Raw genomic sequence first — 14,475 nt, 5'->3', positions numbered from 1 at the left:
AACTTTACCTCTCCCTGATGTAATAACAAATTTAACCTCTTTCAGATATAATAACAAATTTAACTTTACCTCTCTCATATAATAACAAATTTAACTTTACCTCTCTCTGATGTAATAACAATTTAACCTCTCTCTGATGTAATATCAAATTTAACTTTACCTTTCTTAGATGTAATAACAAATTTAACTTTACCTCTCTCTGATGTAAATAACAAATTTAACTTTACCTCTCTCAGATGTCATTACAAATTGAACTTTACCTCTTTCTGATGTAATAACAATTTAACTTTACCTCTCTCTGATGTAATAAAACATTTTCTTCTGCTTTTATGTTTGCCAGAACTTGCTGATGTTCAATGTTTCTGGCTACCATATATTCCTCTTCATCACGCAAAGCCGACTGATATTCCTGGGAAGAAAGGAAAGGAATGTGCAGTCAATGACATGACAACATGTGTACTAGTGAAGATGAGAAACCTACAGCCATCACATAGACTTTCGCAGAACAGCAGGAAAGGTTTTTAAGCAGGGCAGACTGGACATTCACTGGTGTGTGGGTCTGGGTACTCTTTGAAGACAAAAAGTACACCCTCGGTGATAGAAATTTTGACCATGGGACTCAGCAAGCCTTGTCCCGGGTCGAAATTTCCACCACCTCGGGTGTACTTTTTCTATCCCACATGACCGCATATGATGGAGTCTTATATTCCACCACCTCGAGTGTACTTTTTCTATCCCACATGAACGTGTATGATGGAGTCTTACATTCCACCACCTCGAGTGTACTTTTTCTATCCCACATGAACGTGTATGATGGAGTCTTACATTCCACCACCTCGGGTGTACTTTTTCTATCCCACATGACGCATATGATGGAGTCTTATATTCCACCACCTCGAGTGTACTTTTTCTATCCCACATGACCGCATATGATGGAGTCTTATATTCCACCAACTCGGGTGTACTTTTTCTATCCCACATGACCGCATATGATGGAGTCTTATATTCCACCACCTCGGGTGTACTTTTTCTATCCCACATGACCGCATATGATGGAGTCTTATATTCCACCACCTCGGATGTACTTTTTCTATCCCACATGACCGCATATGATGGAGTCTTATATCCCACCAACTCGGGTGTACTTTTTCTATCCCACATGACCGCATATGATGGAGTCTTATATTCCACCACCTCGAGTGTACTTTTTCTATCCCACATGAACGTGTATGATGGAGTCTTACATTCCACCACCTCGAGTGTACTTTTTCTATCCCACATGAACGTGTATGATGGAGTCTTACATTCCACCACCTCGAGTGTACTTTTTCTATCCCACATGAACGTGTATGATGGAGTCTTACATTCCACCACCTCGAGTGTACTTTTTCTATCCCACATGACCGCATATGATGGAGTCTTATATTCCACCACCTCGGGTGTACTTTTTCTATCCCACATGACCGCATATGATGGAGTCTTATATTCCACCACCTCGGGTGTACTTTTCTATCCCACATGACCGCATATGATGGAGTCTTATATTCCACCAACTCGGGTGTACTTTTTCTATCCCACATGACCGCATATGATGGAGTCTTATATTCCACCACCTCGGGTGTACTTTTTCTATCCCACATGACCGCATATGATGGAGTCTTATATTCCACCAACTCGGGTGTACTTTTTGTATCCCACATGACCGCATATGATGGAGTCTTATATTCCACCACCTCGGGTGTACTTTTTCTATCCCACATGACCGCATATGATGGAGTCTTATATTCCACCACCTCGAGTGTACTTTTTCTATCCCACATGACCGCATATGATGGAGTCTTATATTCCACCAACTCGGGTGTACTTTTTCTATGCCACATGACCGCATATGATGGAGTCTTATATTCCACCACCTCGGGTGTACTTTTTCTATCCCACATAACCGCATATGATGGAGTCTTATATTCCACCAACTCGGGTGTACTTTTTCTATCCCACATGACCGCATATGATGGAGTCTTATATTCCACCACCTCGGGTGTACTTTTTCTATCCCACATGAACGTGTATGATGGAGTCTTATATTCCACCACCTCGGGTGTACTTTTTCTATCCCACATGACCGCATATGATGGAGTCTTATATTCCACCACCTCGAGTGTACTTTTTCTATCCCACATGAACGTGTATGATGGAGTCTTATATTCCACCACCTCGGGTGTACTTTTTCTATCCCACATGAACGTGTATGATGGAGTCTTATATTCCACCACCTCGGGTGTACTTTTTCTATCCCACATGACCGCATATGATGGAGTCTTATATTCCACCAACTCGGGTGTACTTTTTCTATCCCACATGACCGCATATGATGGAGTCTTATATTCCACCACCTCGGGTGTACTTTTTCTATCCCACATGAACGTGTATGATGGAGTCTTATATTCCACCACCTCGGGTGTACTTTTTCTATCCCACATGAACGTGTATGATGGAGTCTTATATTCCACCACCTCGAGTGTACTTTTTCTATCCCACATGACCGCATATGATGGAGTCTTATATTCCACCACCTCGGGTGTACTTTTTCTATCCCACATGAACGTGTATGATGGAGTCTTATATTCCACCAACTCGGGTGTACTTTTTCTATCCCACATGACCGCATATGATGGAGTCTTATATTCCACCAACTCGGGTGTACTTTTTCTATCCCACATGACCGCATATGATGGAGTCTTATATTCCACCACCTCGGGTGTACTTTTTCTATCCCACATGACCGCATATGATGGAGTCTTATATTCCACCACCTCGAGTGTACTTTTTCTATCCCACATGACCGCATATGATGGAGTCTTATATTCCACCAACTTGGGTGTACTTTTTCTATCCCACATGACCGCATATGATGGAGTCTTATATTCCACCACCTCGGGTGTACTTTTTCTATCCCACATGAACGTGTATGATGGAGTCTTATATTCCACCAACTCGGGTGTACTTTTTCTATCCCACATGACCGCATATGATGGAGTCTTATATTCCACCACCTCGGGTGTACTTTTTCTATCCCACATGACCGCATATGATGGAGTCTTATATTCCACCACCTCGGGTGTACTTTTTCTATCCCACATGACCGCATATGATGGAGTCTTATATTCCACCACCTCGGGTATACTTTTTCTATCCCACATGACCGCATATGATGGAGTCTTATATTCCACCACCTCGGTGTACTTTTTCTATCCCACATGACCGCATATGATGGAGTCTTATATTCCACCAACTCGGGTGTACTTTTTCTATCCCACATGACCGCATATGATGGAGTCTTATATTCCACCACCTCGAGTGTACTTTTTCTATCCCACATGAACGTGTATGATGGAGTCTTATATTCCACCACCTCGGGTGTACTTTTTCTATCCCACATGAACGTGTATGATGGAGTCTTATATTCCACCACCTCGGGTGTACTTTTTCTATCCCACATGAACGTGTATGATGGAGTCTTATATTCCACCACCTCGAGTGTACTTTTTCTATCCCACATGAACGTGTATGATGGAGTCTTATATTCCACCACCTCGGGTGTACTTTTTCTATCCCACATGACCGCATATGATGGAGTCTTATATCCCACCAACTAGGGTGTACTTTTTCTATCCCACATGACCGCATATGATGGAGTCTTATATTCCACCACCTCGAGTGTACTTTTTCTATCCCACATGAACGTGTATGATGGAGTCTTATATTCCACCACCTCGAGTGTACTTTTTCTATCCCACATGAACGTGTATGATGGAGTCTTATATTCCCCCAACTCGGGTGTACTTTTTATATCCCACATGACCGCATATGATGGAGTCTTATATTCCACCACCTCGGGTGTACTTTTTCTATCCCACATGACCGCATATGATGGAGTCTTATATTCCACCACCTCGAGTGTACTTTTTCTATCCCACATGAACGTGTATGATGGAGTCTTATATTCCACCACCTCGGGTGTACTTTTTCTATCCCACATGAACGTGTATGATGGAGTCTTATATTCCACCACCTCGGGTGTACTTTTTCTATCCCACATGAACGTGTATGATGGAGTCTTATATTCCACCACCTCGAGTGTACTTTTTCTATCCCACATGACCGCATATGATGGAGTCTTATATTCCACCACCTCGAGTGTACTTTTTCTATCCCACATGACCGCATATGATGGAGTCTTATATTCCACCAACTCGGGTGTACTTTTTCTATCCCACATGACCGCATATGATGGAGTCTTATATTCCACCACCTCGAGTGTACTTTTTCTATCCCACATGACCGCATATGATGGAGTCTTATATTCCACCAACTCGGGTGTACTTTTTCTATCCCACATGACCGCATATGATGGAGTCTTATATTCCACCACCTCGAGTGTACTTTTTCTATCCCACATGAACGTGTATGATGGAGTCTTATATTCCATCACCTCGGGTGTACTTTTTCTATCCCACATGAACGTGTATGATGGAGTCTTATATTCCACCACCTCGGGTGTACTTTTTCTATCCCACATGAACGTGTATGATGGAGTCTTATATTCCACCAGCTCGGGTGTACTTTTTCTATCCCACATGAACGTGTATGATGGAGTCTTATATTCCACCACCTCGAGTGTACTTTTTCTATCCCACATGACCGCATATGATGGAGTCTTATATTCCACCACCTCGAGTGTACTTTTTCTATCCCACATGACCGCATATGATGGAGTCTTATATTCCACCAACTCGGGTGTACTTTTTCTATCCCACATGACCGCATATGATGGAGTCTTATATTCCACCACCTCGAGTGTACTTTTTCTATCCCACATGACCGCATATGATGGAGTCTTATATTCCACCAACTCGGGTGTACTTTTTCTATCCCACATGACCGCATATGATGGAGTCTTATATTCCACCACCTCGAGTGTACTTTTTCTATCCCACATGAACGTGTATGATGGAGTCTTATATTCCATCACCTCGGGTGTACTTTTTCTATCCCACATGAACGTGTATGATGGAGTCTTATATTCCACCACCTCGGGTGTACTTTTTCTATCCCACATGACCGCATATGATGGAGTCTTATATTCCACCACCTCGGGTGTACTTTTTCTATCCCACATGAACGTGTATGATGGAGTCTTATATTCCACCAACTCGGGTGTACTTTTTCTATCCCACATGACCGCATATGATGGAGTCTTATATTCCACCACCTCGAGTGTACTTTTTCTATCCCACATGACCGCATATGATGGAGTCTTATATTCCACCACCTCGGGTGTACTTTTTCTATCCCACATGACCGCATATGATGGAGTCTTATATTCCACCACCTCGGGTATACTTTTTCTATCCCACATGACCGCATATGATGGAGTCTTATATTCCACCACCTCGGGTGTACTTTTTCTATCCCACATGACCGCATATGATGGAGTCTTATATTCCACCAACTCGGGTGTACTTTTTCTATCCCACATGACCGCATATGATGGAGTCTTATATTCCACCACCTCGAGTGTACTTTTTCTATCCCACATGAACGTGTATGATGGAGTCTTATATTCCACCACCTCGGGTGTACTTTTTCTATCCCACATGAACGTGTATGATGGAGTCTTATATTCCACCACCTCGGGTGTACTTTTTCTATCCCACATGAACGTGTATGATGGAGTCTTATATTCCACCACCTCGAGTGTACTTTTTCTATCCCACATGAACGTGTATGATGGAGTCTTATATTCCACCACCTCGGGTGTACTTTTTCTATCCCACATGACCGCATATGATGGAGTCTTATATCCCACCAACTAGGGTGTACTTTTTCTATCCCACATGACCGCATATGATGGAGTCTTATATTCCACCACCTCGAGTGTACTTTTTCTATCCCACATGAACGTGTATGATGGAGTCTTATATTCCACCACCTCGAGTGTACTTTTTCTATCCCACATGAACGTGTATGATGGAGTCTTATATTCCCCCAACTCGGGTGTACTTTTTATATCCCACATGACCGCATATGATGGAGTCTTATATTCCACCACCTCGGGTGTACTTTTTCTATCCCACATGACCGCATATGATGGAGTCTTATATTCCACCACCTCGAGTGTACTTTTTCTATCCCACATGAACGTGTATGATGGAGTCTTATATTCCACCACCTCGGGTGTACTTTTTCTATCCCACATGAACGTGTATGATGGAGTCTTATATTCCACCACCTCGGGTGTACTTTTTCTATCCCACATGAACGTGTATGATGGAGTCTTATATTCCACCACCTCGAGAGTACTTTTTCTATCCCACATGACCGCATATGATGGAGTCTTATATTCCACCACCTCGAGTGTACTTTTTCTATCCCACATGACCGCATATGATGGAGTCTTATATTCCACCAACTCGGGTGTACTTTTTCTATCCCACATGACCGCATATGATGGAGTCTTATATTCCACCACCTCGAGTGTACTTTTTCTATCCCACATGACCGCATATGATGGAGTCTTATATTCCACCAACTCGGGTGTACTTTTTCTATCCCACATGACCGCATATGATGGAGTCTTATATTCCACCACCTCGAGTGTACTTTTTCTATCCCACATGAACGTGTATGATGGAGTCTTATATTCCATCACCTCGGGTGTACTTTTTCTATCCCACATGAACGTGTATGATGGAGTCTTATATTCCACCACCTCGGGTGTACTTTTTCTATCCCACATGAACGTGTATGATGGAGTCTTATATTCCACCAGCTCGGGTGTACTTTTTCTATCCCACATGAACGTGTATGATGGAGTCTTATATTCCACCACCTCGAGTGTACTTTTTCTATCCCACATGACCGCGTATGATGGAGTCTTATATTCCACCACCTCGAGTGTACTTTTTCTATCCCACATGAACGTGTACCGTGAAGTCTTATATTCCACCAACTCGGGTGTACTTTTTCTATCCCACATGAACGTGTATGATGGAGTCTTATATTCCACCACCTCGGGTGTACTTTTTCTATCCCACATCACCGCATATGATGGAGTCTTATATTCCACCACCTCGAGTGTACTTTTTCTATCCCACATGAACGTGTACCGTGGAGTCTTATATTCCACCAACTCGGGTGTACTTTTTCTATCCCACATGACCGCATATGATGGAGTCTTATATTCCACCACCTCGAGTGTACTTTTTCTATCCCACATGAACGTGTACCGTGGAGTCTTATATTCCACCAACTCGGGTGTACTTTTTCTATCCCACATGAACGTGTATGATGGAGTCTTATATTCCACCACCTCGGGTGTACTTTTTCTATCCCACATGAACGTGTACCGTGGAGTCTTATATTCCACCAACTCGGGTGTACTTTTTCTATCCCACATGAACGTGTATGATGGAGTCTTATATTCCACCACCTCGAGTGTACTTTTTCTATCCCACATGACCACGTATGATGGAGTCTTATATTCCACCACCTCGGGTGTACTTTTTCTATCCCACATGACCGCATATGATGGGAGTCATATAGTGTCTCATAGGGTACTCATTATATATTAGCAGGAAATGGTAGTTTTAAACATTGGAAACATCAAGACATGTAGTAATATGGTCCATAACATACTAGGCATGGGGAACTGGTCATAATGGGAAATAATGTAAGAGATTATTAACATAACAACATTCTGTAACTCTATTTGTTAACAGTATAGCATTGTCATGGTAACAATAATGTACAGTGAACCCCTCTAAACTGGACACCAATGGAACCAAGTAAAATGTCTAGTTTTACATGCATCCATTTCTCGGAGGTTATTTTCTTTACTGGTATTTATAAAGGGACCATGAAAAATGTCGGGTAATGAGAGAATTCTGGTTTACCGAGGGTCCAGGTTAGAGGAGTTTCACTGTATACTGTTATCCTACTGAGTACACTAGTAGATGAATAAACACAAGGTCTCACGGTCTTCCCGCCCTATGACACAAATAATCTTAATGTAATACCATTAACTGGTTCTCTCTCTTCAGTTTACCACTGGACTACATCCCGCCCTATGACACAAATAATCTTAATGTAATACCATTAACTGGTTCTCTCTCTTCAGTTTACCACTGGACTACATCCCACCCTATTACACAAATAATCTTAATGTAATACCATTAACTGGTTCTCTCTCTTCAGTTTACCACTGGACTACATCCCGCCCTATTACACAAATAATCTTAATGTAATACCATTAACTGGTTCTCTCTCTTCAGTTTACCACTGGACTACATCCCGCCCTATGACACAAATAATCTTAATGTAATACCATTAACTGGTTCTCTCTCTTCAGTTTACCACTGGACTACATCCCGCCCTATGACACAAATAATCTTAATGTAATACCATTAACTGGTTCTCTCTCTTCAGTTTACCACTGGACTACATCCCGCCCTATGACACAAATAATCTTAATGTAATACCATTAACTGGTTCTCTCTCTTCAGTTTACCACTGGACTACATCCCACCCTATTACACAAATAATCTTAATGTAATACCATTAACTGGTTCTCTCTCTTCAGTTTACCACTGGACTACATCCCGCCCTATGACACAAATAATCTTAATGTAATACCATTAACTGGTTCTCTCTCTTCAGTTTACCACTGGACTACATCCCGCCCTATGACACAAATAATCTTAATGTAATACCATTAACTGGTTCTCTCTCTTCAGTTTACCACTGGACTACATCCCGCCCTATGACACAAATAATCTTAATGTAATACCATTAACTGGTTCTCTCTCTTCAGTTTACCACTGGACTACATCCCGCCCTATGACACAAATAATCTTAATGTAATACCATTAACTGGTTCTCTCTCTTCAGTTTACCACTGGACTACATCCCGCCCTATGACACAAATAATCTTAATGTAATACCATTAACTGGTTCTCTCTCTTCAGTTTACCACTGGACTACATCCCACCCTATTACACAAATAATCTTAATGTAATACCATTAACTGGTTCTCTCTCTTCAGTTTACCACTGGACTACATCCCGCCCTATGACACAAATAATCTTAATGTAATACCATTAACTGGTTCTCTCTCTTCAGTTTACCACTGGACTACATCCCGCCCTATGACACAAATAATCTTAATGTAATACCATTAACTGGTTCTCTCTCTTCAGTTTACCACTGGACTACATCCCACCCTATGACACAAATAATCTTAATGTAATACCATTAACTGGTTCTCTCTCTTCAGTTTACCACTGGACTACATCCCGCCCTATGACACAAATAATCTTAATGTAATACCATTAACTGGTTCTCTCTCTTCAGTTTACCACTGGACTACATCCCGCCCTATGACACAAATAATCTTAATGTAATACCATTAACTGGTTCTCTCTCTTCAGTTTACCACTGGACTACATCCCGCCCTATGACACAAATAATCTTAATGTAATACCATTAACTGGTTCTCTCTCTTCAGTTTACCACTGGACTACATCCCGCCCTATGACACAAATAATCTTAATGTAATACCATTAACTGGTTCTCTCTCTTCAGTTTACCACTGGACTACATCCCGCTACAGAAAATAATCTTAATGTAATACCATTAACTGGTTCTCTCTCTTCATCCCACCCTATGACACAAATAATCTTAATGTAATACCATTAACTGGTTCTCTCTCTTCAGTTTACCACTGGACTACATCCCGCCCTATGACACAAATAATCTTAATGTAATACCATTAACTGGTTCTCTCTCTTCAGTTTACCACTGGACTACATCCCGCCCTATGACACAAATAATCTTAATGTAATACCATTAACTGGTTCTCTCTCTTCAGTTTACCACTGGACTACATCCCGCCCTATGACACAAATAATCTTAATGTAATACCATTAACTGGTTCTCTCTCTTCAGTTTACCACTGGACTACATCCCGCCCTATGACACAAATAATCTTAATGTAATACCATTAACTGGTTCTCTCTCTTCAGTTTACCACTGGACTACATCCCGCCCTATGACACAAATAATCTTAATGTAATACCATTAACTGGTTCTCTCTCTTCAGTTTACCACTGGACTACATCCCGCCCTATGACACAAATAATCTTAATGTAATACCATTAACTGGTTCTCTCTCTTCAGTTTACCACTGGACTACATCCCGCCCTATGACACAAATAATCTTAATGTAATACCATTAACTGGTTCTCTCTCTTCAGTTTACCACTGGACTACATCCCGCCCTATGACACAAATAATCTTAATGTAATACCATTAACTGGTTCTCTCTCTTCAGTTTACCACTGGACTACATCCCGCCCTATGACACAAATAATCTTAATGTAATACCATTAACTGGTTCTCTCTCTTCAGTTTACCACTGGACTACATCCCGCCCTATGACACAAATAATCTTAATGTAATACCATTAACTGGTTCTCTCTCTTCAGTTTACCACTGGACTACATCCCGCCCTATGACACAAATAATCTTAATGTAATACCATTAACTGGTTCTCTCTCTTCAGTTTACCACTGGACTACATCCCGCCCTATGACACAAATAATCTTAATGTAATACCATTAACTGGTTCTCTCTCTTCAGTTTACCACTGGACTACATCCCGCCCTATGACACAAATAATCTTAATGTAATACCATTAACTGGTTCTCTCTCTCTTCAGTTTACCACTGGACTACATCCCGCCCTATGACACAAATAATCTTAATGTAATACCATTAACTGGTTCTCTCTCTTCAGTTTACCACTGGACTACATCCCGCCCTATGACACAAATAATCTTAATGTAATACCATTAACTGGTTCTCTCTCTTCAGTTTACCACTGGACTACATCCCGCCCTATGACACAAATAATCTTAATGTAATACCATTAACTGGTTCTCTCTCTTCAGTTTACCACTGGACTACATCCCGCCCTATGACACAAATAATCTTAATGTAATACCATTAACTGGTTCTCTCTCTTCAGTTTACCACTGGACTACATCCCGCCCTATGACACAAATAATCTTAATGTAATACCATTAACTGGTTCTCTCTCTTCAGTTTACCACTGGACTACATCCCGCCCTATGACACAAATAATCTTAATGTAATACCATTAACTGGTTCTCTCTCTTCAGTTTACCACTGGACTACATCCCGCCCTATGACACAAATAATCTTAATGTAATACCATTAACTGGTTCTCTCTCTTCAGTTTACCACTGGACTACATCCCGCCCTATGACACAAATAATCTTAATGTAATACCATTAACTGGTTCTCTCTCTTCAGTTTACCACTGGACTACATCCCGCCCTATGACACAAATAATCTTAATGTAATACCATTAACTGGTTCTCTCTCTTCAGTTTACCACTGGACTACATCCCGCCCTATGACACAAATAATCTTAATGTAATACCATTAACTGGTTCTCTCTCTTCAGTTTACCACTGGACTACATCCCGCCCTATGACACAAATAATCTTAATGTAATACCATTAACTGGTTCTCTCTCTTCAGTTTACCACTGGACTACATCCCGCCCTATGACACAAATAATCTTAATGTAATACCATTAACTGGTTCTCTCTCTTCAGTTTACCACTGGACTACATCCCGCCCTATGACACAAATAATCTTAATGTAATACCATTAACTGGTTCTCTCTCTTCAGTTTACCACTGGACTACATCCCGCCCTATGACACAAATAATCTTAATGTAATACCATTAACTGGTTCTCTCTCTTCAGTTTACCACTGGACTACATCCCGCCCTATGACACAAATAATCTTAATGTAATACCATTAACTGGTTCTCTCTCTTCAGTTTACCACTGGACTACATCCCTCTCTTCAGTTTACCCTATGACACAAATAATCTTAATGTAATACCATTAACTGGTTCTCTCTCTTCAGTTTACCACTGGACTACATCCCGCCCTATGACACAAATAATCTTAATGTAATACCATTAACTGGTTCTCTCTCTTCAGTTTACCACTGGACTACATCCCGCCCTATGACACAAATAATCTTAATGTAATACCATTAACTGGTTCTCTCTCTTCAGTTTACCACTGGACTACATCCCGCCCTATGACACAAATAATCTTAATGTAATACCATTAACTGGTTCTCTCTCTTCAGTTTACCACTGGACTACATCCCGCCCTATGACACAAATAATCTTAATGTAATACCATTAACTGGTTCTCTCTCTTCAGTTTACCACTGGACTACATCCCGCCCTATGACACAAATAATCTTAATGTAATACCATTAACTGGTTCTCTCTCTTCAGTTTACCACTGGACTACATCCCGCCCTATGACACAAATAATCTTAATGTAATACCATTAACTGGTTCTTACATCCCGCCCTTGAAGAGAGAGAACCATTTAATGGTATTACATTAGATTACTTCTGTCATAGGGCGGGATGTAGTCCGTGGTAAACTGAAGAGAGAGATCCAGTTAATGGTATTACATAAGATTATTTTGTGTTATAGGGTGTGTAGTCCAATGTTAAACTGAAGAGAGAGAACCAGTTAATGGTATTACATTAAGATTATTTGTGTCATAGTGCGGATGTAGCCCAGTGGTAAACTGAAGAGAGAGAACCAGTTAATGGTATTACATTAAGATTATTTTTGTAATAGGGTTGGGATGTAGTCCAATGGGTAAACTGAAGAGAGAGAACCATTAATGGTATTACATTAAGATTATTCTGTCTAGGCGGGATGTAGTCCATTGGTAAACTGAAGAGAGAGAACCAGTTAATGGTATTACATTAAGATTATTTCTGTCATAGGGTGGGATGTAGTCCAATGGTAAACTGAAGAGAGAGAACCAGTTAATGGTATTACATTAGATTATTTGTGTAATAGGGTGGGATGTATTCCAATGGTAAACTAGAGAGAGAACCAGTTAATGGTATTACATTAAATTATTTGTGTAATAGGGTGGGATGTAGTCCAGTGGTAAACTGAAGAGAGAGAACCAGTTAATGGTATTACATTAAAGATATTGTGTAATAGGGTGGATGTAGTCCCAATGGTAAACTGAAGAGAGAGAACCAGTTAATGGTATTACATTAAGATTTTGTGTAATAGGGTAGGATGTAGTCCAGTGTAAACTGAAGAGAGAGAACCAGTTAATGGTATTACATTAAGATTATTTGTGTAATAGGGTGGGATGTAGTCCAGTGGTAAACTGAAGAGAGAGAACCAGTTAATGGTATTACATTAAGATTACTTCTGTCATAGGGCGGGATGTAGTCCAGTGGTAAACTGAAGAGAGAGAACCAGTTAATGGTATTACATTAAGATTATTTCTGTCATAGGGCTGGGATGTAGTCCAGTGGTAAACTGAAGAGAGAGAACCCGTTAATGGTATTACATTAAGATTATTTGTGTCATAGGGCGGGATGTAGTCCAGTGGTAAACTGAAGAGAGAGAACCAGTTAATGGTATTACATTAAGATTATTTGTGTAATAGGGTGGGATGTAGTCCAATGGTAAACTGAAGAGAGAGAACCAGTTAATGGTATTACATTAAGATTATTTGTGTCATAGGGCGGGATGTAGCCCAGTGGTAAACTGAAGAGAGAGAACCAGTTAATGGTATTACATTAAGATTATTTGTGTAATAGGGTGGGATGTAGTCCAGTGGTAAACTGAAGAGAGAGAACCAGTTAATGGTATTACATTAAGATTACTTCTGTCATAGGGCGGGATGTAGTCCAGTGGTAAACTGAAGAGAGAGAACCAGTTAATGGTATTACATTAAGATTATTTCTGTCATAGGGTGGGATGTAGTCCAGTGGTAAACTGAAGAGAGAGAACCAGTTAATGGTATTACATTAAGATTATTTGTGTAATAGGGTGGGATGTAGTCCAATGGTAAACTGAAGAGAGAGAACCAGTTAATGGTATTACATTAAGATTACTTCTGTCATAGGGCGGGATGTAGTCCAGTGGTAAACTGAAGAGAGAGAACCAGTTAATGGTATTACATTAAGATTACTTCTGTCATAGGGCGGGATGTAGTCCAGTGGTAAACTGAAGAGAGAGAACCAGTTAATGGTATTACATTAAGATTATTTGTGTCATAGGGCGGGATGTAGCCTATGGTAACTGAAGTAAGAGAACCAGTTAATGGTATACATTAAGATTATTTTTGTAATAGGGTTCGGATGTAATTCCAATGGTACTGAAGAGAGAGAACCCGTTAATGTTATTATTAAGATTACTTCTGTCATAGGGCGGGATGTAGTCCAGTGGTAAACTGAAGAGAGAGAACCAGTTAATGGTATTACATTAAGATTATTTCTGTCATAGGGCGGGATGTAGTCCAATGGTAAACTGAAGAG

The 14,475-nt window shown here is 40.6% G+C and overlaps 2 protein-coding genes across 2 annotated transcripts in view; both read right to left on the bottom strand.

Annotated features, from left to right (window-relative positions):
• The window catches only part of LOC121381799 (leucine-rich repeat and IQ domain-containing protein 1-like), a 44,311-nt gene extending 43,874 nt beyond the window's left edge, over nucleotides 1–437 (bottom strand). The window contains exon 1 of the mRNA XM_041511155.1: nucleotides 293–437. Within this exon, the coding sequence (XP_041367089.1) occupies nucleotides 293–373 (81 nt within the window). The 5' untranslated portion in view covers nucleotides 374–437. The remainder of the gene's footprint in view (nucleotides 1–292) is intronic.
• LOC121381798 overlaps nucleotides 387–14,475 on the bottom strand; it is a 37,260-nt gene continuing 23,171 nt past the window's right edge. The window contains exon 4 of the mRNA XM_041511153.1: nucleotides 387–409. Coding sequence (XP_041367087.1) covers nucleotides 387–409 — 23 coding nt within the window. The remainder of the gene's footprint in view (nucleotides 410–14,475) is intronic.

The sequence above is a fragment of the Gigantopelta aegis genome, chromosome 9, assembly GCF_016097555.1.
Source record: "Gigantopelta aegis isolate Gae_Host chromosome 9, Gae_host_genome, whole genome shotgun sequence".
In the NCBI taxonomy this organism is placed as follows: Eukaryota; Metazoa; Mollusca; class Gastropoda; order Neomphalida; family Peltospiridae; genus Gigantopelta; species Gigantopelta aegis.
The sequence above is the reverse complement of the archived record's forward strand: the minus strand, read 5'-3'. Positions and strand labels throughout refer to the sequence as shown.